The following is a 23,516-nucleotide window of genomic DNA, read 5'->3' as shown; positions in this document are numbered from 1 at the left end:
CGGGGCGCCTGAGTGGCTCAGTGGATTAAAGCCTCTGCCTTCAGCTCGGGTCATGATCCCGGGGTCCTTGGACCGAGCCCCACATCGGGCTCTCTCCTTGGTGGCGAGCCTGCTTCCCTCCTCTCGCTCTGCAGGCAGAGCCTCTCTGCCTACTTGTGATCTCTGTCTGTCCAATAAATAAATAAAATCTTTAAAAAAAAAAAAAAAGAGTTAGATGCTCAACCAAGTCACTTAGGTGTCCCACATATCACTTTTAAACTTCCATTCTCATTTTCTCTTCTGAGGCCTACATATATGAAGATAGAGCCTATGTGTTTCTCCTCTCACTTTTCAGATATATAATAAAATTATAAAGACATAAAATGCACTTTCTATCAATTGTCCTGACCTTTTATGTGTTTGTCCGGTCACTTCCCAGATCTGTAACAAAATTTACAGACCTTAAGTGCACATTCTATCATTCATCCCAACGTACATTCCTGTCTGTTTCTTTAGGTGGTCCGCACAAACCAGTGTGCAGGAGAGTTTGTCATCACATTTCCTCGTGCTTACCACAGTGGCTTTAACCAAGGCTATAATTTTGCTGAGGCTGTCAACTTTTGCACTGCTGACTGGGTGAGTCTGGAGTGTGGTAGGCTTGTAGATAGAAAGGGATAAAGAATGTGGACAGAGATCATTGTGGAGAACATAAATACTGTGGGCTGAATATGGCCACACACAGTCTTAAACTACTTACAGCTACCCGCTGGACGCCAGTGCATTGAACACTACCGGCGACTTCGGCGCTACTGTGTTTTCTCCCATGAGGAGCTTATCTGCAAGATGGCTGCTTTTCCAGAGAAGTTGGATCTGAATTTGGCTGTGGCTGTGCACAAGGAGATGTTCATTATGGTGCAAGAGGAGCGACGTTTACGAAAAGCTCTATTGGAGAAGGTGGGTGGTGGGAAACCTGGCTTAGGGATTCAGGAGAGTAGACTTCTGAAAGGGAGACAGATAAAAATTGAGTAGTCATTCTGTGCCTCATCTCTGACTCATACATTTGAATTGGAAAGACAGAACCTGTATGTGTTTATATTTTTTTCTTCCGATTTCTCTACAGCTATCCTTACAAGGTTGAGCCCACAGCAGGGCTCAGTGTTGGCTGAGGTGGGGTGTCCACAGCCCTGCTCCTAGTCTTTACAGTATATGTGGGTTGAACACCCCCAGGGCGTCACGGAGGCTGAACGAGAGGCTTTTGAGCTGCTCCCAGATGATGAGCGCCAGTGCATGAAATGCAAGACAACGTGCTTCCTATCAGCTCTGGCCTGCTATGACTGCCCAGATGGCCTTGTGTGCCTTTCCCACATCAATGATCTCTGCAAGTGCTCGAGTAGTCGGCAGTATCTGCGGTGAGCCATGGGGTCTGCTTGAAAGACACAGAGGAGGTTATAGAGCTGAGCCACATGTACATTTCCTTGCTCCCTTTCTCCAGGTACCGATACACCTTGGATGAACTTCCTGCCATGCTGCATAAGCTAAAGATTCGGGCTGAATCCTTTGACACCTGGGCCAACAAAGTACGAGTGGCCTTGGAAGTGGAGGATGGCCGGAAGCGCAGTAAGTGACCACGAATGGAAGAACCCGCAGCAACAGAGGTTACTGTGGGTTTTCTTCAGCACTCCCAATTCTCCTCCTCTTTTCCCTAATACTGCTTACTTTTCTGCAACTTCTGCTCTGTGTTCAGGCTTTGAAGAGCTAAGGGCACTGGAGTCTGAGGCTCGTGAGAGGAGGTTTCCTAACAGTGACCTACTTCAGCGATTGAGGAACTGCCTAAATGAAGCAGAGGCTTGTGCCTCCCAAGTCCTGGGGTTGGTCAGTGGTCAGGAGGCCAGGTAAGTTAGAGAAGAGGGCAAAAATGGGTTTAGTATATGAAAATGATGGGATGCCTGGTGGCTCCGGGGTTAAGCATCTGGTTAAGGGGGTTAAGCATCTGGTTTTGGCTCTGGTCATAATTTCAGGGTCCTGGGATCGAGCCCCACATTGGGGCTTGTGGGAAGTCTGCTGCTCCCTCTGCCTGCTGCTTCTCCTGTTTGTGCACTCACTCTGTCAAATAAATAAATAAAATCTTAAGGAAAAAAAAAGGTCATAAATAAAGAATCCATGTAGTATAAAAGTTAATTTATGTGTGTGAGCACATTAATATCTAAAACTTATGTATGTAATCTGGTTGAAGAAGCATACTTACACCATCAGTGGCAATGAGAATGAAGATGCAGGTGAACTCTTGCAGTCTAACTGTTAGTTAGCAGATTTCATAAAAATATTCGAGCATCAGATTTCCAGAAAATTAATGATTGACTCTGTAGGTATACACAGGTTTAGATGTTAAATTTTATTTATTATTTGCCAAGTGTGTAGAATCCTAGATAAGTTTTTCTTTCTAAAAATTGGGTGATTATATACACATGCTTTGTAAATTCATGTAAAAAATAGCTGGAGGTATTAATCACAGTATCTCAAAGTCAGATATTTTCAAATTCAGAGTTTTTTTTTAAAAAATTAAAGGTTAAAGTGTAATGAATTCACTTTTCTTAGGCAATGTGTTTTCCTTTTCTCCTTCAAAAGAAAGACAGTTTCTCCTATTTTGACCTGATGAGATACTCATTAGGTGGCTGTAGTTTTTAGTATTTGTAATCTTAATCCACCTTAAGTTCTAATCATCTAACATCTGGCCTCTCTTAATTTTTCTCACAGTATGTGTATAATCACATGTCTTTCCACTTCAAATATGAGTCAGAGATGAGGCACAGAATGACTACTCAATTTTTATTTTTATAGGTATATATGTAGATATACGTGTATATATATATTTATATCTTAGATATACCAAAGAGGGTATCTAAGAACTTAATACTTAGAGATACTGCATTTCTCACATAATGAACTCTCATTATTGCTCTTCTGTGTACCGTAATGTGTCCATTACTTTCACTCTTCTGCATCATCTCATAATAGTCCTTGTTTCTTAATTCTTTTGTCTGGTTTTCTTAAAAATTCTGGTATTTATTTTAAATGTAATTAACTTTTTTTTTCTTAGTGTCTTAGTGTCTTAGTGTTTTTTCTTAGTGAAAGCTACTACTCTTAGATTCTATTGAATCTTTTATGTTTCCTTCTTAAATTTCATTTTGATTTCTTTATCATCCTTAATCAGTGAGGCCTACAAGTGAGGCCTTCTACAAGTGAGGCCTTGTAGAAGTCATCTTACATTGTTACTCTCCAAAAAAGAAATGTTTGTTTTAATTTTAATTTTTCTAATGGTATCCCAGAAAGCATACATTCTTCTGAAACTTGTATTGTTTCATTTTGAAATCTTCAGTATTCTCTAACAGTTTCAATACAAAATGTTCCAAGTTTTTTTCAATTTAATGGTTTATAGCCCAGGCATTGACGCTGACTCAGAGGTACCATAACATAGAAATAAAATAAAGATGTTGGTTTACTGAAAATGTATGCACTGTGGCCTTAGCAGGTTCAATGAATGAATCTTTTTTTCCCTTACTCCTGTAGGATTGAAACCCCGCAACTGACCCTGCCTGAGTTGCGAGTACTTCTTGAGCAAATGGGCAACCTTCCATGTGCCATGCATCAAATTGGGGATGTCAAGGTAAAGAGGGAATTCTTGGCTTAGAACAGATACTACAGAGTTGGGTGGTCCTATATCTATATTTTAATAGCTTCATAACTATATAGTTCAAGCAGATATCCTTCCAAGCAAAAATAGTAAGAATACTGAACACAGGGCTACATATCTATCTGTCTTTTGGCATTGGAGAGTGTGAAGGAGATGGGCAGATTTTTTTTTTTTTTTTAATAATTCAGACTTATGAAGCTTTTGAAGGGGTAACATCACATTAAAGTGAGCTTGAAAAAATTAAATTTGAGATAACTAAAGGAAAAGCAGGGTTATCGTGGCAAATAAAGGGTTTTTGTTGATAGTAAGTATATGTTATTGGCTTATGGCTGAAGATAAGTGTAAATGCCTAAGAGAGAATATAAAGGGAACAGATTGAGGGCAGGTGGTTGCACATCTAGATGAGTACAGAGTCTCTTCTTTATCCTATATGTTTGCAGGATGTTTTGGAACAAGTGGAGGCCTACCAAATTGAGGCTCGGGAGGCACTGGCCTCACTGCCCCTCAGTGTAGCACTTTTGCGGTCCTTGTTGGAGAAGGGTCAGCAGCTGGGTGTAGAGGTGCCTGAAGCCCATCAACTCCAGCAGCAGGTGGAGCAGGCACGATGGCTAGATGAGGTGAAGCAAGCACTGGCTCCTTCAGCTCAAAGGGGCTCTCTGATCATCATGCAAGGGCTCTTGGTTACAGGTGCCAAGATAGCCTCCAGCCCTTCTGTGGACAAGGCCCGGGCTGAGCTTCAGGAACTGCTGACCATTGCAGAGCGCTGGGAAGAAAAGGCGCATTTCTGTCTGGAGGCCAGGTGGGACGGGCCATCCTTTCCCCTTATATACTGGGTAACTCTGGTCCTCAGAGTCTGGGGTTGATCCTGGGGATGGCATTAGTGGGTAATCTGGACACCAGACCTGTAGTTAGGTGTTGGCTAAACTGTAAGGGATTGGTATGACATGATATCCAGTCCTCTGTTTACTACTGTATAGAAGACAATAGTTGAGGAAATATTTGTGGGCCTAGTTCTCAAATCATACATAGCAGGCCTGACTTAAGAAGAGACTGAAATGGCTGCTTCAGTGTTTATAGTTTTTGAGACCTGAGAGATTATTGCTCATTACTATTTTTTAAGTTTTTGTTGCGGAGCTTTTGATGGTAAAACTTAGGACAAAAAACAAAACAAAAACTTATGCATATAACATTGAAGGATGGATTCCTGTTTTTCCAAACATTTTTAGGCAGAAGCATCCACCAGCTACGTTGGAAGCCATAATCCGTGAGGCAGAAAATATCCCAGTTTACCTTCCTAACATCCAAGCACTCAAAGACGCTCTGGCTAAAGCACATGCTTGGATTGCTGATGTGGATGAGATCCAAGTAAGGACTTGTCTCCTCTTTCATAGTGCAGATGTAAAGGCAGAAGAAACATAATTTTGCCTTTGACTTTTTAATGACTTTTTTTTTTTTTTTTTAAGATTTTATTTATTTATTTGACACTCAGAAATCACAAGTAGACAGAGAGGCAGGCAGAGAGAGAGGAGGAAGCAGGCTCCCCGCTGAGCAGAGAGCACGATGTGGGACTTGATCCCAGGACCCTGGGATCATGACCTGAGCCGAAGGCAGAGGCTTTAACTCACTGAGCCACTCAGGCGCCCCTGCCTTTGACTTTTTAATAACAGATTTCTCTTGTGCTAGTGTGTAGAGATGGCAGGTTAGATCTTTGAGGATATCAGGGTAAAAATAGCTGAAGGAGAAAAACAAGTATGGGTCTACACCTGATCATAGACTATTCCAAAGGAAGGGGGCCAGACAGGAGAAACCAGAACAAAATAGTTGACATAGAAGGGGTTGTTTTTTTTAGCCAGGGAAGTAGGAGTTCTTGGTGAAAGTATTTGCTGTCCCATTGTTTTCTTTATAATAGACTCTGTATTTTCTGTATAGCTGTACAGCATGATGCTCAGCATTGGCCAGCACAAATCTGAACACAATAATGATCGATATATTTTAATTTTTCTTGTCCCTATTGCAGAATGGTGACCACTATCCATGCTTGGATGACTTGGAAGGCCTGGTGGCTGTAGGCCGAGACCTACCTGTGGGTTTGGAAGAGCTGAGACAGTTAGAGCTTCAAGTATTAACAGCACATTCATGGAGGGAGAAGGCCTCTAAGACCTTCCTCAAGAAGAATTCATGCTATACGCTGCTGGAGGTAAGACCTGAGGCTGCAACTCACATCTCCCTTGTGTCAAGCCTGGTTATTGTGAGAACATCAGGAATTGGAAGATCTGGTGAGGGGAAGGAAAGGGAAACCCTAGCCATGCTCCCACTGTCTGCCTGCTTCAGGTGCTTTGCCCATGTGCAGACGCTGGCTCAGATACCAGCAAGCGTAGCCGATGGATAGAGAAGGAGTTGGGCTTGTACAGATCTGACACAGAGTTGCTGGGACTGTCTGCACAGGACCTCAGGGATCCAGGCTCTGTGGTGAGTTTTGGCATATGTGGGGACAAGAGCCTGGTGACAATAAGAGTATCTGAGCTGGGTAATGATAGGCAGACCACTTGCTGTCTGTGGTTTGTGAGTGAGATGTTAAAAGAACTAGAGAAGGGAGTGAAATGCACTGCTGACTTCCTCTCCCTCTGTCCTGGGCATGTCAGATCGTGGCCTTCAAGGAGGGGGAGCAGAAGGAGAAGGAAGGTATCCTGCAGCTGCGTCGCATGAACTCCACCAAGCCTAGTCCACTGGCATCATCGACCACAACTGCTTCTGCAGCCTCCATCTGTGTGTGTGGGCAGGTTCCAGCCGGGGTGGGAGCTCTGCAGTGTGACCTATGTCAGGATTGGTTCCATGGGCAGTGTGTTTCAGTACCCCGCCTCCTCAGCTCTTTAAGACCCACTTCCACCTCATCACCACTGTTGGCCTGGTGGGAGTGGGACACCAAATTTTTGTGTCCACTGTGCATGCGCTCAAGGCGCCCACGTCTGGAGACCATCCTTGCACTGCTAGTAGCCCTGCAGAGACTGCCAGTACGGCTCCCTGAGGGTGAAGCCCTACAGTGCCTCACCGAGAGAGCTATTGTTTGGCAAGGCCGTGCCAGGCAGGTTCTAGCATCTGAAGACGTGACTGCTCTGTTGGGACAGCTGGCTGACCTTCGTCACCAACTGCAGGATAAACCCAGGCTGGAGAAGTCCCCTACCTACCCTTCAGCCCCTGCTTGTGAGCCACACAAAGAAGGCTGTGGCAAGGATATGCCTAAGGTTAGCTGCCCAGTCCAGCTCTTGCCCTTAAATATCTTACCTCCTTGCCATACTGTATTTAGGCTGTACTTTCTGCCCTGTAATTTTTAGTCTTTCTTGGTGTAACCTGCATTACCCCTTTTGCATTCTGTGACTGCTCCCTCTTATTAGCCTCTATGTACCTTCCTCCTCCAAGAGGTAAATGTCCTATGTTTGGGGTTGGTGCAAAAATTATTAGGACCTGGTTTTTCTATAACCTGTTACCCTACCCATTCTTACTCTTCATAGCAGGTTCCAGGGTTGCTGCTGAATGTGGGCAGTATAACAAACCATGAGAAGGTTGCTTCTGTTCAGGGCTCAGGTAAGACATGTAGGTTTAGGTTTTGGTAGACTGTTGAGTAGATACCACAAAGGTGATCTGTTTTATTGTTGTTTCTGTCAAGGTGTTGGGGATAAATCTAGGCATAGCCTCTAACTACGTCTGTCCCTAAAATTTGCAGATCTGGAGGTATTGTCCTCATTATTGCCACAATTGACTGGTCCTGTATTGAATCTGCCTGAGGCAACCCGTGCTCCGCTGGAGGAACTCATGTTGGAGGGAGATCTGCTTGAGGTAACTCTGGATGAGAACCATAGCATCTGGCAGCTACTGCAAGCTGCACAGCCTCCAGACATAGAGCGGATCCGTACACTTCTAGAGGTGAGGAAAAGGGTCATGGGCAGGGCCAGGAGATTAAGCCTGACCACTGGTCCACAAGTGCTTTTTGCTTGCCTATATATCATTGTAGCTGGAGAAGCCTGAGCGTAAAGGAAATCGAACAAGAGGTCGAGACCTGGAGAAGCGAAAGCGGCGACGACAGCTGAAAATAGATCTGAGTAGGAAAAGCAAAGATCTTGTTCAAGAAGAGCTGCAGTCAAAAAAGACCCGAAACTCAGAGATTAAGCCTCAGGGGGGCCAAGAAGAACAGTTTGAGGAGGAAACAGATAGTGAAAATATTTTCCTGACTTCTATAGAACAAAGCCCTATCTTGAAAGGGAACAAAAATAGCTTCCAACATAATGGTTCAGGTTCTGCAGCCTCTCTTTCTTCCTTAACCCCCTTGCTACACCACCCTTACCCTCAATAGGAAAGAAAAGGGTTTTTTTTTAATCCCACTGCCTTTTGGACCTTCCTAGGTCCTGAACTTTTTTTGTCTAGAATTTGTCACTTTAGAATTTTGATATCTTAAGTGTTAACAGTAATATTTTGAGCTCATTTCCTAGGGTCAGTGCTCTGTGTGCCTCTTCCCAGAATTTCTCACCAGCATTGCTGGGACTAGTATGCAGTGAATGATTTCCCACACCAGTTTCATTTTGGACTTTGGCAAATAAAACTTGACAAAGTCAAATGTGTCTTTATTTTTTTTTTCAACCTCCCTTTCTTCTTATATTTTAAAAATATTTTGGTGCTTTAAGTCTTCTGTATTCTACCTCCGTTTCTTTTCTCATCTTGTTTCACATAAGAAAAGACATTGTATTGTGTAATTTTTTGTTAAAGCTAAAAAGAATAGAACAAATAAATAAGTTCTTGGTTTAGACTGTTGGAAATTTTAATTTGTTTTGTTAAAAATAAAACAGCAATTTGTGTGTTTTAAAACTGGATTTGATTTGAGCTTTTTTCACTATAACAGTAACAAGTTGGGAAACTTAAAAACCTGGTTTGAACCATTATACTTTTTTGAGCAATGTGTGAAGAGTCAATTAATATAACACCTAAAACTTAGATCAAGGTCATTTACTCCTTCATGGAGTCCATGAAGTTCACTGCCATTGGGGAGTTACTCATTCTCCATTGAATCACTTTGTTGAAAATCTCTTGGCTATACTTGTATGTCTATAATGTTCTCTTCATTATTGATCTGTATATTTTTATAGCAGGACCCCATTGTCTTGATAACTTTCAGTAAGTAACTAACATAGAGTAAGTCTTTCAGTAGGGTGAAATGATCCTCCCTTTTATTCTGTTTTAGACGGTTTTAGCTAGCCTGGTACGAACCTTTTTTTCCTACATGCAGTTCACTTTGCCTCCTGCATTTGATAGAACTGAACTTGAACAATTTATTATACCTCTTACTTTTCACTGGTCTTTTAGGTGATAAAATATGGTATCTAATACATTTGTTCTAAAAGTTCATGTAGATGAATAGGTAAATATCTCAAGGAAGACTGATACACTTTAGTTTGCATGTATCTTTTTGTGTGTCTTAGTGATTGAGTCCAACAGACTACTTTTCTCAATCCTTTTCTGTAATAAGATTCTGTGGACCTGGTTTGAATCCCTTCAATGAATGCTTTGCTTTTTATTCCTGCTTATCCAGCTGGTGTAGACCTATTTCTGTGTAAAAAAGTTTTTTTAAAAAACTGGAGCACCTGGGTGGCTCAGTGGGTTAAAGCCTCTGCCTTCGCTCGGGTCGTGGTCCCAGGGTCCTGGGATCAAGCCCCGCATCGGGCTCTCTGCTTGGCAGTGAACCTGCTTCCTCGTCTCTCTCTGCCTGCTACTCTGCCTACTTGTGATCTCTGTCTGTCAAAGAAATAAATAAAATCTTTAAAAAACAAAACAAAACAAAACATTTTATTTATTTGCTTGATAGAGTGGGCATTAGCTAGGGGAGCAGCAGAGGTAGATGAAAAACCAGACTCCCTTCTGAGCTGAGAGCTGTACATGGGGCTCGATCCCAGGACCTGATGCTTAATGACTTAGCCAAAGGCAGATGCTTAATGACTGAGCCACGCAGGCATCCAGTGTGTATAAAACTTGATACTTAAAGTTGTTCCCACCATCCTAGTTCTCTTCTCTGTGTTATTTCCTATCTTTTCCATTCTATCAGGTTATCCTCAGGCATTACTTTGTTGCTTACAAGCATAATCATAGCCTCCTGCCCGAGTTTTAGTTTCTTACCTGCCAGAAAAACAGTGATAGCTTACTGTAACATAGCAATTAGATTAAATAAATGTGAGGTCTTGTGCTCTTTCATCTACATACAAAAATTCCTTTCTGAGGTTTTATGGGTATTCTACACAATTGTGGTGTGTTTGTGATTTTTAACTGTGCACTCTGAAAACTTTTATTATCCAAGGGAGTGTCTTTTATTTTTATTTATTTTTAAAAAAGATTTTATTTATTATTTGGAATAGACAACAGCAAGAGAGGGAACACAAGCAAGGGGAGTGGGAAGGGGAGAAGCAGACTTCTTGCTGAGCAGGGAGACCAATGTGGGACTTGATCCCAAGACCTTGGGATCATGACCAGAGCTGAAGGCAGACACTTAACGACTGAGCCATCCAGATGCCCAACGACTGAGCCATCCAGATGCCCCAGGGAGTGTCTTAAATCCAGCATTTGCTTTCTGTATTTACAGTTTCTAGTTTCTAGAGTCTATTTATTTATTTTTTAAAAAATATTTTTATTTATTTATTTGATAGAGATCACAAGCAGGCAGAGAGGCAGGCAGAGAGAGTGGGGGAAGCAGGCTCCCCCACTGAACAGAGAGCCCGATGTGGGGCTCGATCCCAAGACCCCGAGATCACGACCCGAGCCGAAGGCAGAGGCCTAAACCACTGAGCCACCCAGGAGCCCTGTTTCTAGAGTTTATATTTGCACATCACCATTTGACAATTACTGTAATTAGAAATTACTCTTCATTTAGTGAAAGAATTGAGACCATGTGGGGTTCCTGGGTGGCTCCATTATTAAGATGTCTGCCTTTGACTCAGCTCATGCTGTATTGGGACACCTGCTTCTTTCACTTCTCCCACTTCTTTACTTCCCCCATCCCCCCTGCCAGCATTACCTGTCTTGCTGTCTCTCTTTCTCTGTCAAATAAATTAATTCTTTAAAATGTAAAAAACTACATATAAGAATCTGGGTCATGTGAAACACAGGGACAATTGTACATCTTTTTATGGGCCACCTTTGTTTTTATTTAGGAGCAAGTTTTTTTTTTTTAAAGATTTTATTTATTTATTTGACAGAGAGAGATCACAAGCAGGGAGAGAAGCAGGCAGAGAGAGAGGAGGAAGCAGGCTCCCTGCCCAGACAGCCCGATGCCGGGCTCAATTCCAGGTCCCTGAGATGACCTGAGCCAAAGGCAGCGGCCTAACCCACTGAGCCACCCAGGCACCCCTTCAGGAGCAAGTTGTAATATGAAACCAAACACAAAGATGTATCATTAAGTTTTGCATATAAGTGCTGATTATTTTGTGATTATAGGTTGAATTAAGAAACATCAAATCTTTAGCCTGCCTCTTTGCCTACTTGTAATCTCTGTCAAATAAATAAATAAAAGCTTAAAAAAAATCTTTAGCAGGAAATTAATTTCTAAAACCATTTAGTGTTTTGTAATAGTGATTCAGGGTAATTCTTCTCTTGCAGGAAAATTTTCATCTTTATTTTTATGAATTGTAGTGCAACTTCATGATTACTCAATTTTCAAAGTTCAGTATGATATGCCTTAGACGCTATTCAGCTTCTGTTTCTGACAAAAATTACGGAATTAATAATGTTTCTGTTCATGAGAATAAAGTTCATTGACACTGTTGGTATAGCAGTACATGACAGATCCAAATATAACACCCTATATTTTCAAAATGTTGTACATTTTTATTATCTGCTTTATACATTTTTTAACCACCACCACTTGTAATGTATCTTTGCACATTCCACTTTAGGATTCAATGAATTTGTATTTTCTCAACTATTCTTTTTTTTTTTTTTTTTTTAAGATTTTATTTATTTACTTGAGAGAGAGACAGTGAGAGAGAGCATGAACGAGGAGAAGGTCAGAGGGAGAAGCAGACTCCCCATGGAGCTGGGAGTCCGATGCGGGACTCAATCCCGGGACTCCAGGATCATGACCTGAGCCGAAGACAGTCGTCCAACCAGCTGAGCCACCCAGGCGTCCCTTCTCAACTATTCTTAATGGAGCACTGGGTATGGTGCATAAACAATGAATCTTGGAACACAGAAAAAATAATAAACTGTAGGAAAATACTATTACTGATAGTATTAGCTATTGGATAGCTATTCATAAAGGCTCATTATTTACTTCCTACTTCACACTGACTTCAAAAATAACAAGCAGTAGCCATTATGTCACTTTAGTGAAAAGAAAAGCCTCAAGGAAAGCCACTTAATTTTTTTATTTTTATTTTTTTTGAGAGAGCTCATGTGACTGGACGGAGAGGAGGCATGGGGCTCAGTCTCACAATTCTGAGATCATGACCTGAGCCAAAACCAAGAGTCAGAATGCTTAGCCAACTGAATGCCCCAATGAAATCCACTTTAATCACGTGTGTCCACAAGGTGGACTCCCAACAGGTTTAGTTTATTTTCTTTTCACACAGTTCTTCAAGTGCTGTTAGGAAAAATGATTTAATATGTATAAGTGGTTTCCCTTAATGGATGTCATTGAGTCATTGGAAATATACTTTGGTCCCACTCTCGTATTTATTTATTTTATTATTATTATTTTTAAAGATTTTATTTGACAGACAGAGATCACAAGTAGGCAGAGAGGCAGGCAGAGAGAGAGAGAAGGAAGCAGGCTCCCCGCTGAGCAGCCAGCCCGATGCGGGGCTCGATCCCAGGACCCTGGGATCATGACCTGAGCCGAAGGCAGAGGCTTTAATCCACTGAGCCACCCAGGTGCCCCTCTCGTATTTTTAAGAAAAAGCCACGCTAAAATGAGATTCTCATCTCATTTTCTACTTTTTCTGACTTGTTTTCAGATGGGGTGCTTAATATAAAATGAGTGCTTAATCTAGTAATACCACTATACATTGTGTTCTTTAACAGCTATCATGTCATTGTAAACATAATTTACCGTATAATTCAGTAACACATGCAGCTGTCTAAACCATGCCTTACATTCATTACTCATTCTTTTTCTGACGAGTTTGCCCTAGTAATAAGCAGAAAATAAAATGAAGTCCTGTAGCACTATATATGCCTTTGAAACATTATTTTAGCTAATAACTAACTTAGCTGTGATTTATAGTGTGCCAAGCAAGTATACCAAGGAATAACTCCAAATCTATTTTCAGCTCTCCATATATAAAGAAATAGATATGGCTGTATTTAATATAATTTTATTTATGATCACAAATTTGAATTTTATAAAATTGTCACATAACAAACTTCTTTTTTGGCAACTATTTAAAATACAGAAACAGGTAGGCACCCTGTCTATAGGCAAAAGATTTTGACTTGTAGTCAAAGAGACCAGTTAAAACAGGGATTTAATTAAACTGGCCAAACTTTTGTCAAGAATACAGATTTCTTAAATTTTCCAACTTTATGTTCTGGTTGATACAGTCCTTCCTTAGTAGGAATAGAGGCCTAGAAGCCTATTTCTGTTTCTGTTACTAGCCTCTTAGAAGTAATAGGAGCTTTGTTCTTTTTTTAATTTGAATTTTATTTAACACACAGCACAATATTGGTGTCACGAGTGGAATTCAGTGATTTATTACTTACAGGACCCGGTGCTCATCATAAGTGCCCTTTTTAATCCCCATCACCCACCTCCCCTACCCACTTCCTATCCCCTATCCACCTCCCTCCATCAGCCTTCAGTTCTTCTCTATTAGGAGTCTCTGACAGTTTGTTTCTTTCTCCTCTTTTCCTTTTTCTACACACTTCCCGTATGTTCATCTGTTTTCTTAAGTTCTGCATACAAATGAAATCATATGGTATTTCTCGTTCTCTGAATTCTCTTAACATATCCACATTATTGCAAATGGCAAGATTTCATTTTGGTGACTGAGTAATATTCCATTGTATACATATGCCACATCTTTTTCCATTCTTCAACCGATAGATATTTGGCTATTTCCATTGTTTGGCTATTGTTGATCATGCTGCACTAAACACTGTGGTTGCAATAAACAAATACCCTTTTAAATCAGTGTTTTTGTATCCTTTGGGTAATAGATGGTAATGCATTTGCTGAAATGTGGGGTGTTTCTACTTTTAACTTTTTGGTTAACTATTTTCCAGAGTGGCTGCACCAACTTGCATTCCCACCAACAGTGTAAGAGGGTTCTGCTTTCTCCACATTCCTGGCCAACATCTGTTTCCTGATTTGTTAATTTTAGCCATTCTAACCGGTGGGAGGGGATATCTCATTGTGGTTTTGATTTGCACTTTTTGATGTTGAGGATCTCTTCATTTCTGTGGTTGATCATCCTTCCATGTGTCTGGCCATCTGGATGTCTTCTATGGAAAAGGGTCTATTCATAGTCATACCTTCTGCCCATTTCTTGACTGGATTATTTGTTTTTTTCTGGGTGTTGGGTTTGAGTTCTTTTCATCACCATAAAGTACATCATTAGTTTTTGATGTAGTTTTCCATGATACATTTTTTGTTTGTAACACCCAGTGCTCCATACAATACATGACGCCCTTAATACCCATAACCGGGCATCCCCCCACCCCTCACCCCTCTGAAACCTAGAGTCCATAGTCTCTCATGGCTCATCCTCCCCTCTGATTTCCCCCACTTCATTTTCCCCTTCCTTCTCTCAATATCCTCCATGCTATTCGTTATATTCCACAAATAAGTGAAACCATATGATAACTGTCTCTCTCTGCTTGACTTATTTCACTTGCATAATCTCCTCCAGTCCCATCCATGTTGACTCAAAAGTTGGATATTCGTCCTTTCTGTTTAGTAATACTCTATTTTGTATATGGAACCACATCTCTATCCATTCATCTGTTTAAGGACATCTGTGCTCCTTCCACAGTTTGGCTAACATGGAATTGCTGCTATGAATATTTGGGAGCATTTGCCCCTTCTTTTCACTACATCTGTATATTTGGGGGTAAATACCCATTAGTGCAATTGCAGGGTCATAGGCAGCTCTATTTTTAACTTTTTGAGGAATCGACACACTCTTCCAAGTGGCTGCACCAACTTGCATTCCCATCAACAGTGTAAGAGGGTTCCCCTTTCTCCACATCCTCTCCAAAACATGTTGTTTACTGTCTTATTAATTTTGGCCATTCTAACTGGTTTAAGGTGGTGTGCCAATGTGGTTTTGATTTCAATCTCCCTGATGGCTAATGGTGATGAACATTTCTTCATATATCTCTTAGCCACTTGTATGTCTTCATTGGAGAAATGTCTGTTCATTTCTGCCCATTTTTTGACTTGATTCTTTCTTTTTTATTTTTTTTAAAGATTTTATTTATTTATTTGACAGAGATCACAAGTAGGCAGAGAGGCAAGCAGAGAGAGAGGAGGAAGCAGGCTCCCTGCTGAGCAGAGAGCCCAATCTGGGACTCGATCCCAGGACCCTGAGATCATGACCTGAGCCCAAGGCAGCGGCTTAACCCACTGAGCCACCCAGGAGCCCCATTGACTTGATTATTTCTTTTTTGAGTGTTGAGTTTGAGAAATTCTTTACAGATCTTTGGATACCAGCCTTTTATCTGTAATGTCATTTGCAAATACCTTCTCCCATGACTTCGGTTGCTTTTTAATTTTGTTGAATGTTTCCTTTGCTGCACAGAAGCTTTTTATTTTGGTTTTAGTTCATTTTGGTTTTGTTTTCCCTGCCTTCTTGCCTAGCAAGAAAATGCTGTAAGTAGGGTCAGAAAGGTTACTGTCTGGTGTTCTCGTCTAGGATTTTGATGGATTCTAGTCTCATATTTAGTTCTTTTCATCTGTTTTGAGTCCATTTCTGTGTATGGTGTAAAAAGGTGGCCCAGTTTCATTTTTCTACACATGGCTGTCCAGTTTTCCTAATATCATTTGTTGAAGAGACTGTCTTCTTTTTTCTTTTTTTCTTTTTTCCCATTGAACATTCTTTCCTGGTTTGTTGAAGATTAGTTGACCATAGAGTTGAGGGTCCATATCTGAGTTCTCTCTTCTGTTCCACTGATCTATGTGTCTGTTTTTGTGTCAGTGCCGTGCTGTCTTGGTGATCACAGCTTTGTGATAAAGCTTGAAGTCTGGAATTGTGATGTCTCCAGCTTTGGTTTTCTTTTTCAGAATTACATTGGCTATTTGGGCCTTTTGTGATGCCATACAAATTTTAGGATTGTCTGTTTTACCTCTGTGAAAATGCTCTTTTTTGTTTTGTTTTGTTGTTTTGTTTTGGGATAGAGATTGCATTGAATTGTGTAGATTGCTCTGGGCAGTATAGACATTTTAACAGTATTTGTCCATCCAGTCTAAGAGCATGGAAACCTTTTTTTCAGTTCTTTGCTTATTCCTCACTTTCTTTCATAAGTGTTCCATAGTTTTCAGAGTACAGATCTTTTCCCTGTTTGTTTAGATTTATTCCTAGATATTTTACAGTTTTTCTTGCTATTATACATGGAATCAATTCCTTGATTTCTCTTTCTTGTGCTTGTTAGTGTATAGAAATGCAACAGACTTCTGTGCATTAGTTTTTTTTTTTTTTAAAGATTTTATTTATTTATTTGACAGAGAGAAATCACAAGTAGTTGGAGAGGCAGGCAGAGAGAGAGAGAGGGAAGCAGGCTCCCTGCTGCGCAGAAAGCCCGATGCGGGACTCGATCCCAGGACCCTGAGATCATGACCTGAGCCGAAGGCAGCGGCTTAACCCACTGAGCCACCCAGGTGCCCCTGTGCATTAGTTTTATATCCTGCAGCTTTTCTGAATTCCTGAATCAGTTCCAGCAATTTTCTTTTTTCGTGGAATCTTTCAGGTTTTCATAGAGTATCATATCATCTGCAAATAGCAAAAGTTTGACTTATTCCCTGCTAGTTTGTATGCATGTTATTTTTTTTTTTTCGTTGTGTGATTGATGCATCTGAGACTTCCAGTACTGTGTCCAGTAGTACTGATGAGAGTGGACATCCTTGGCTTTTTCCTGACTAGGGGAAACTCTCTTTGAGGATGATAGATAGCAGCTGTGAGTGTTTTGTATGTGGCATTTATGATGTTGATAAGTGCCCCCTAAAACCCCTACTTTTTTTTTTTTTAATTTCTTTTCAGTGTAACAGAATTCATGGTTTATGCACCGCACCCAGTGCTCTATGCAATCTGTGCCCTCCATAATACCCACCACCTGGCTCCCCCAACCTCCCCCCACCCCGTTCCTTCAAAACCCTCAGGTGGTTTTTCAGAGTCCTAGTCTCTCATGGTTCACCTCTCCTTCCAATTTCCCTCAACTCCCTTCTCCTCTCCATCTCCCCTTGTCCTCCATGCTATTTGTTATGCTCCACAAATAAGTGAAACCATATGATAATTGACTCTCTCTGTTTGATTTATTTCACTCAGCATAATCTCCTCTAGTCCCATTTATGTTGATGGAGAAGTTGGGTATTCATCCTTTCTGATGGAGGCATAATACTCCATAATGTATATGGACACATCTTCCTTATCCATTCGTTCTTTGAAGGGCATCTTGGTTCTTTCCACAGTTTGGCAACCGTGGCCATTGCTGCTATAAACATTGGGGTACAGATGGCCCTTCTTTTCACTACATCTGTATCTTTGGGGTAAATACCCAGGAGTTCAATGGCAGGGTCATAGGGAAGCTCTATTTTTAATTTCTTGAGGAATCTCCACACTGTTCTCCAAAGAGGCTGCACCAACTTGCATTCCCACCAACAGTGTAAGAGGGTTCCCCTTTCTCCACATCCTCTCCAACACACGTTCTTTCCTGTTTTCTTAATTTTGGCCATTCTAACTGGTGTAAGGTGATACCTCAATGTGGTTTTCATTTGAATCTTCCTGGTGGCTAGTGATGATGAACATTTTTTCATGTGTCTGATAGACATTTGAATGTCTTGATTGGAGAAGTGTCTGTTCATGTCTTCTGCCCATTTTTTGGTATGATTATCTGTTTTGTGCGTGTTGAGTTTGAGAAGTTCTTTATAGATCCTGGATATCAACCTTTTGTCTGTACTGTCATTTGCAAATATCTTCTCCCATTCTGTGGGTTGCCTCTTTGTTTTGTTGACTGTTTCCTTTGCTGTGCAGAAGCTTTTTATCTTGATGAAGTCCCAAAAATTCATTTTCACTTTTGTTTCCTTTGCCTTTGGAGACCTATCTTGAAAGAAGTTGCTGTGGCTGATATTGAATAGGTTACTGCCTATGTTCTCCTTTAGGATTCTCATGGATTCCTGTCTCACGTTAAGGTTCTTTATCCATTTCGAGTAAAACCCCCTATGTTATTGAGGGTTTTTATTAAGGAAGGATGCTGTATTTTGTTAAAGTTTTTTTTTTTTTTTTCCTCCCCTGCATCTATTGAGAGGACGATATGGTGTTTCTCCTTCATTTCAGGAATGGTTTGGATTCTGTGGATAGATTTGTGGTTGTTGAGCCATCCCTTCAGGCCAGAAATACATCTCACTTGGATGTGGTGAATAAATACTATTAATATACTCGTGGATCTGAGGACCTAGTATCTTATAAAGAACTTTTGCATCCAGCGCACGTGGGTGGCCCAGGTTAAGCAGATGCTTTGGCTTAGGTCAGGATCTCAGGGTCCTGGGATCCAGCCCCACATCAGGCTCCCTGCTTGGGAGCCTGCTTCTCTTTCTCCCTTTGCCGCTCCCCTGCTTGTGTGCACATTCTTTCTCTGTCAAATAAAATCTTAAAAAAAAATTTTTTTTACATCCATCTTCATTAGAGGTAGTGGACTGTAATCGTTCTTTTTAATGGGGTCTTTGGTTTTCGAACCAGGGTCATACTGGCCTATAGAAGGAGTTTGGAAGTTTTCCTTCCATTTCTATTTCTTGGAACAGTTTGAGAAGAATAACTCTTTTTTAAATATCTGCATTTAAAAAAGCCATCCGGCCCTGGGAAACTATCTGGCCCTGGACTTTGGTTGGTGGGAAGGCTTTTGATTACTGATGCAATTTCTTTGCTGTCATGGATCTGTTCAAATTTTCTATTTCTTCCTGGTTCAGTTTTGGAAGTTTCTGTGTTTCTAGGCATTTATTCATTTCTTCCAGATTGTCCAGTTTGGGGTATATAATTTTTCATATTATTCTCTTATGATTACTTAAATTTCTGTGGTGTTGGTTATGATTTCTCCTTCATTTGTGATTTTATTTATTTGTGTCATTTCTCTTTTCTGCTTAATAAGTCTGGCTAGGGGTTTATCAATTTTATTAATTCTTCAGAAGATCTAGTTCTTGTATTTATTTTGTTGATCTGCTCTACTCTTTTTGTTTCTCTATCATTTATTTCTGTTTTTAATCTTTATTATTTCCCTCTTCTGCTCTCTTTAGGCTTTATTTGCTGGTCCTTTCCTAGTTCCTTTAGGTGTAAAGTTAGGTTGCATATATGATACCTTTTTTTGCTTCTTGAGATAGGCCTGTATGGCAATATATTTCCCTCTTAGGACTGTCCTTGCTGCAACTCCAAGGTTTTGGACTGTCTTGTTTTCATTTTCTTTCTCTCTCTCTTTTCCTTCCTTCCTACTCCCTTTCTTCTTTTTTTCCCTCTCTCCCTTCCCTCCTTTCCTTTTTTTTTCCCCCTAAGATTTTTAAAATTTATTCATTTGACAGGCAGAGATCACAAGTAGACAGAGAGGCAGGCAGACAGAGAGGAGGAAGCAGGCTCCCTGCCGAGTGGAGAAGCCAATATGGGACTCAGTCCCAGGAACCTGGGATTATGACCTGAGCCAAAGAGACTTTAATCCACTGAGCCACCAGGCAGCCCTTTTCCTTTTTTAAAAATGATTTATATATTTATATATTTATTTGGCGGTGGATAGAGATAGAGGCAGGGGTAGAGGTAAGAATCTCAAGCAGACTCCCCTTTGAGCACAGCACCTGATGCAGGACTTGATCTCTTGACTCTGGTATTATGACCTGAGCCAAAAATCAAGAGTTGGATGCTTAATCTACTGATGCACCCAGACACACCTGTTATGTTTTCATTTTCATTTATTTCTATATGTTTCTTATTTCTTTTTAAATTTCCTTGTTCACTTGTTCCTTCTTAAGTAAAATATTCTTTAACCTCCATGTATTTGTATTCTTTCCAGATTTCTTCTCGTGATTGACTTAAATTTTATAGTTTTGTTGTCTGAAAATTACATGGTATGACTTCAGTTGTCTTGTTCTTTTTGTGACCTGGTATGTGATCTTTTCTGGAGGTTATTCCATGTGCAGTTGAAAAGATTGTTTATTCTGATTTTTTAGGATGAAATGTTCTGACTATATCTATTCAGTTTATCTGGTCCAGTGTGTCATACAAAACCATTGTCTGCTTGTTGATTTTCCATTTAGATGACCTATCCATTGCTATTAGTGGGGTGTTAGGGTCCCCTGCTATGATTGTATTATTATCAATAAATTTTTACAGTGTTTGCTATTCATTGATTTGGATATCTGGGTGCTTCCAAGTTGGGGGCATAAATATTTACAATTGTTAGATCTTGATGGGTAGACCCCTTAATTATGATATAATGCCCTTCATCTCTTGTTGCAGTAAGTGAAACCATATGATAATTGACTCTCTGCTTGACTTATTTCACTCTGCATAATCTCCTCCAGTCCCTTCCATGTCGATAAAAAAGTTGGGTATTCGTCCTTTCTGATGGAAGCATAATATTTCTTTGTATATATAGACCAAATCTTCCAAAGCCATTCGTTTGTTGAAGGGCATCTGGGCTCTTTCTACACTTTAATGATTGTGGACATTGCTGCTATGAACACTGGGATGCATTTAGCCCTTCTTTTCACTACATCTGTATCTTCGGGATAATAGTAGAGAAAGGAAATTATCATATGGTTTCACTTGCTTGTGGTACATAAGGAATAGTGTGGAAGACATTAGGAGAAAGAAAGGAAAAGTGAATTGGGGGAAACTGGAGGGGGAGTTGGACGACGAGAGACTATGGACTCTGAGAAACAAACTGGGGGTTTCAGAGGGGAGGTTGGTGGGAGGATGGATTAGCCTGGTGGTGGGTATTAATGAGGGGCACATATTGCGTGAGCACTGGGTGTTATATGCAAACAATCTTGAACACTGCATCAAAAACAAATGATGTGCTGTATGATGACTAATATAACATAATAAAAAACAAAACAAAAGAAAAATTTTGACTTGAATGATCCTAGAAAAAAAAAAAGGTCAAATCAAATAATCAATCAGTCAGTCAGTCTATAAATGAAGCTGGATCCCAGGTATGTGTTGTCTGCCTGTTAAAAGAAGCATTATAGAAAAGAAAAAAAAAGATACAAACTTAAAAATAATTTTAAAATTTAAATAAATAAAATAGTGGCTCTTTCTGTATCCAAAGGAAAAGAGAAAAATGAACAAACAAAAGTAAAATAACCTGATCTTGTTTCCCCTAGAGCTGAAGCTCTGTAGCATTTTATGATCAGTAGACTAGGTGCATTTGAGGGGTCTGTGCTGGTCTTCTTGGGAAGGGGACTGCTGTACTGCTGCTCAGGTTGACTTGTGCTAGTGGTGATGTGCTTGACCAGCACAGGGGGTGGGGGTTGGTATAGTCAACTCAGATATCAACTTAATGGTGCTATTGAACTCAGTAAGGTGGATCAGTGCTGGTGGGAGTGGAAGGGGTGAAAATGGGTTTATTCATATTTCTCAACTCCAGAATGGGTATCTTGTGCCCACCACTCTTCAGGAAGCCCTCACAGATGAGCATACAAGTGCCCTTCCTGTGTCCCTGGCTTCTCTTAGCTTCCCCACCTTTACCCTGGTTTTGTCTGAGCTATCTACCTATCCGGTCTGTGTAGTACTCCTGTATTTTATCTCAGGCACAGCTGGGTTTGAAAGCCTTTATTTCTTCACAGACTCCCACAACACAGATCCATGTTGATTCCCTGGGGGGACTGTCTCATTGCGCTCTGGCTGGTGCATGTCCCAGAAAAGAATCTTGCTACCTCACAGAAGTTCAGAGTTTATAATAAATTGCAACACATAGTTGGCACCAGGGGTTGCTGCCTTCAGCCTGTTCATTCCTATGCTGGTAAACAGGGCTGCTCAATGACATCTGAGGGTCTTTTATCCTGGAGAGGCCATGTCACCTCTATTGAATACATTCCAGGCAGGGGAAGCACTTCTCTCCATGCACCCCATGGGTTCCTCAGACTGCCCGCTTCTGGAGCTCTGCCCTCCTTCCCCAACAGACTACTGCCTGGCACCACACTGGTGACTGCCCTGAACTCCAAATGCTCAGACTCTGTGCTGCACTGTTTATAAAAACCTGGTGTTATTTAAACCCTTTACTTTTTTTTTTCTCCCAGTTAGTGGTTTTGGGGAGTAGTTTTCTTGTGCAATCACCTATACATGCTCTCTCTCTCCCCCTCTGTCATTTGATCTTTTCTTCATGATCAGGGCTCCCTCCCCTCCACAGCACTTGTAGAACTTAATGGCCCCAAATTAACTCTCTGCAGCTCCTTCCTTCCATGTGTCATTTTTTCTGAATTTAGGTGTGCAGTTTTTTTCTCAAAGACCTTTGATCAATTTCTTGATATTCAGAATTATTTGATATTTATTTATCTGTGCTGAGGGAGCAGACAAGCTTAGATTTGCCCTACTCCATCATCTCAAGCCTTCCCCTTGGGGCTTTTTTGTTTTTTCCTTTAAACTTTCTCATCACCTTTTCCCCTTAATTATTAATTGGGTACTGCTTCTCCTAAGGCTTTCTTAAATGGTTAACTAGTTTCAATACATGTTTTTCTTGCCCTTGGCAGTTGGTTCTTGAACAGTTTTTTCCTTCCCCTAAAAATTCCTTTTTATTATGGATTAAACTCTCTGCCTCTTTCTCCTTCTACTTATACACATAGTAAAATCACAACTTCAATTCTCCATCCTCTGGCCATTAGCAGCCCTTTCATGTTACCCTGTTTTTTTTTTTTTTGTTGTTGTTGTTTGTTTGTTTTTGTTTTTAATCTATCATAACCCTGGAAACTGTGCTTTGTTTGTTCTCATAAACTGAACACTCTATTCATGGTTTCCACCTACACCTTAACCATTCTATGTTTCCTCCATCACTTCCAAGATCACACTGACATAAATGAGGCAAAGATGGCTTTTGTGTTTTGACCTCTAGTTTATTTCTCCATTGTATAGCTCAAAAGCTGCTGGCACTTGATTACAATTTTTGCACATACAATTGTTGGAGGCTATGGCATGGTTGAAGTCGAGGATCAAACCAGGCCCTGACTTGTGTCTCCTTCAAAGTCTGGACACCTTGACAAGGTTAAGGACAGGAAAGTTGAGAGCACTGAGAAAGGGTCTGTGCTATGTGTTGTGCGCTTACCTATGTGACTTCCCACATCCTCTCCCTACAGAAAGGAACAATGTGGTCAGGGTCATGAATTCTTAGTTGGTCCTTGTTGTTCCTGTATCTCCCATAACCCACTCCCTGGTTGATTGTCTTGCTAATGGAATTAGCTGAGACTACCTGGCATCACAAGGTTTGCTTGTAGTTAATGTAAACTTGTTAAAGAAACTTGCAGTCATCTGACTAGGTACTGATCTATTACTCCTTCTATTGTGGTCTGCCTTATAAATGCTTCTAAGATGTGGAATAAAACTGGCACTGTTGGACATCCTTCTCAGTGTCCCTCCTGCCCCCATCTCTTTGTCTCTTAATTTCTTTCACCATCCTCTTACCCTTATGT

General features: G+C 40.7%; 1 protein-coding gene and 1 long non-coding RNA gene across 13 annotated transcripts in view; one reads left to right on the top strand and one right to left on the bottom strand.

Moving 5' to 3' along the window:
- LOC116583910 (lysine-specific demethylase 5D) overlaps positions 1-8,279 on the top strand; it is a 58,608-nt gene extending 50,329 nt beyond the window's left edge. For 7 of the 12 annotated variants that reach the window (XM_032331921.1, XM_032331918.1, XM_032331922.1 and 4 more), the window contains 14 exons: positions 496-615; positions 739-933; positions 1,207-1,388; positions 1,472-1,596; positions 1,724-1,871; positions 3,547-3,643; positions 4,111-4,469; positions 4,897-5,035; positions 5,688-5,867; positions 6,002-6,139; positions 6,313-6,912; positions 7,180-7,252; positions 7,392-7,591; positions 7,680-8,279. In XM_032331921.1, the coding sequence (XP_032187812.1) occupies positions 496-615; positions 739-933; positions 1,207-1,388; positions 1,472-1,596; positions 1,724-1,871; positions 3,547-3,643; positions 4,111-4,469; positions 4,897-5,035; positions 5,688-5,867; positions 6,002-6,139; positions 6,313-6,912; positions 7,180-7,252; positions 7,392-7,591; positions 7,680-8,018 (2,895 nt within the window). In that variant the 3' untranslated portion in view covers positions 8,019-8,279. Of the gene's footprint in view, positions 1-495; positions 616-738; positions 934-1,206; positions 1,389-1,471; positions 1,597-1,723; positions 1,872-3,546; positions 3,644-4,110; positions 4,470-4,896; positions 5,036-5,687; positions 5,868-6,001; positions 6,140-6,312; positions 6,913-7,179; positions 7,253-7,391; positions 7,592-7,679 lie in introns of those variants that run through there. The other 5 variants (XM_032331919.1, XM_032331917.1, XM_032331920.1 and 2 more) reach the window with 4 other exon arrangements.
- Positions 8,280-11,303: 3,024 nt separating this feature from the next.
- On the bottom strand, positions 11,304-23,248 carry LOC116583912. The gene is made up of 4 exons (XR_004282966.1): positions 23,004-23,248; positions 22,518-22,522; positions 17,051-17,055; positions 11,304-11,314 (listed from the first exon to the last, which is right to left on the bottom strand). It is a non-coding gene; the product is annotated as an uncharacterized LOC116583912 (long non-coding RNA).
- Between the last annotated feature and the right edge of the window lie 268 nt (positions 23,249-23,516).

Source organism: Mustela erminea, chromosome Y (assembly GCF_009829155.1).
Source record: "Mustela erminea isolate mMusErm1 chromosome Y, mMusErm1.Pri, whole genome shotgun sequence".
Taxonomy (NCBI): Eukaryota; Metazoa; Chordata; class Mammalia; order Carnivora; family Mustelidae; genus Mustela; species Mustela erminea.
Note: the sequence above shows the minus strand (reverse complement) of the source record. Positions and strands in the feature narration are given on the sequence as shown.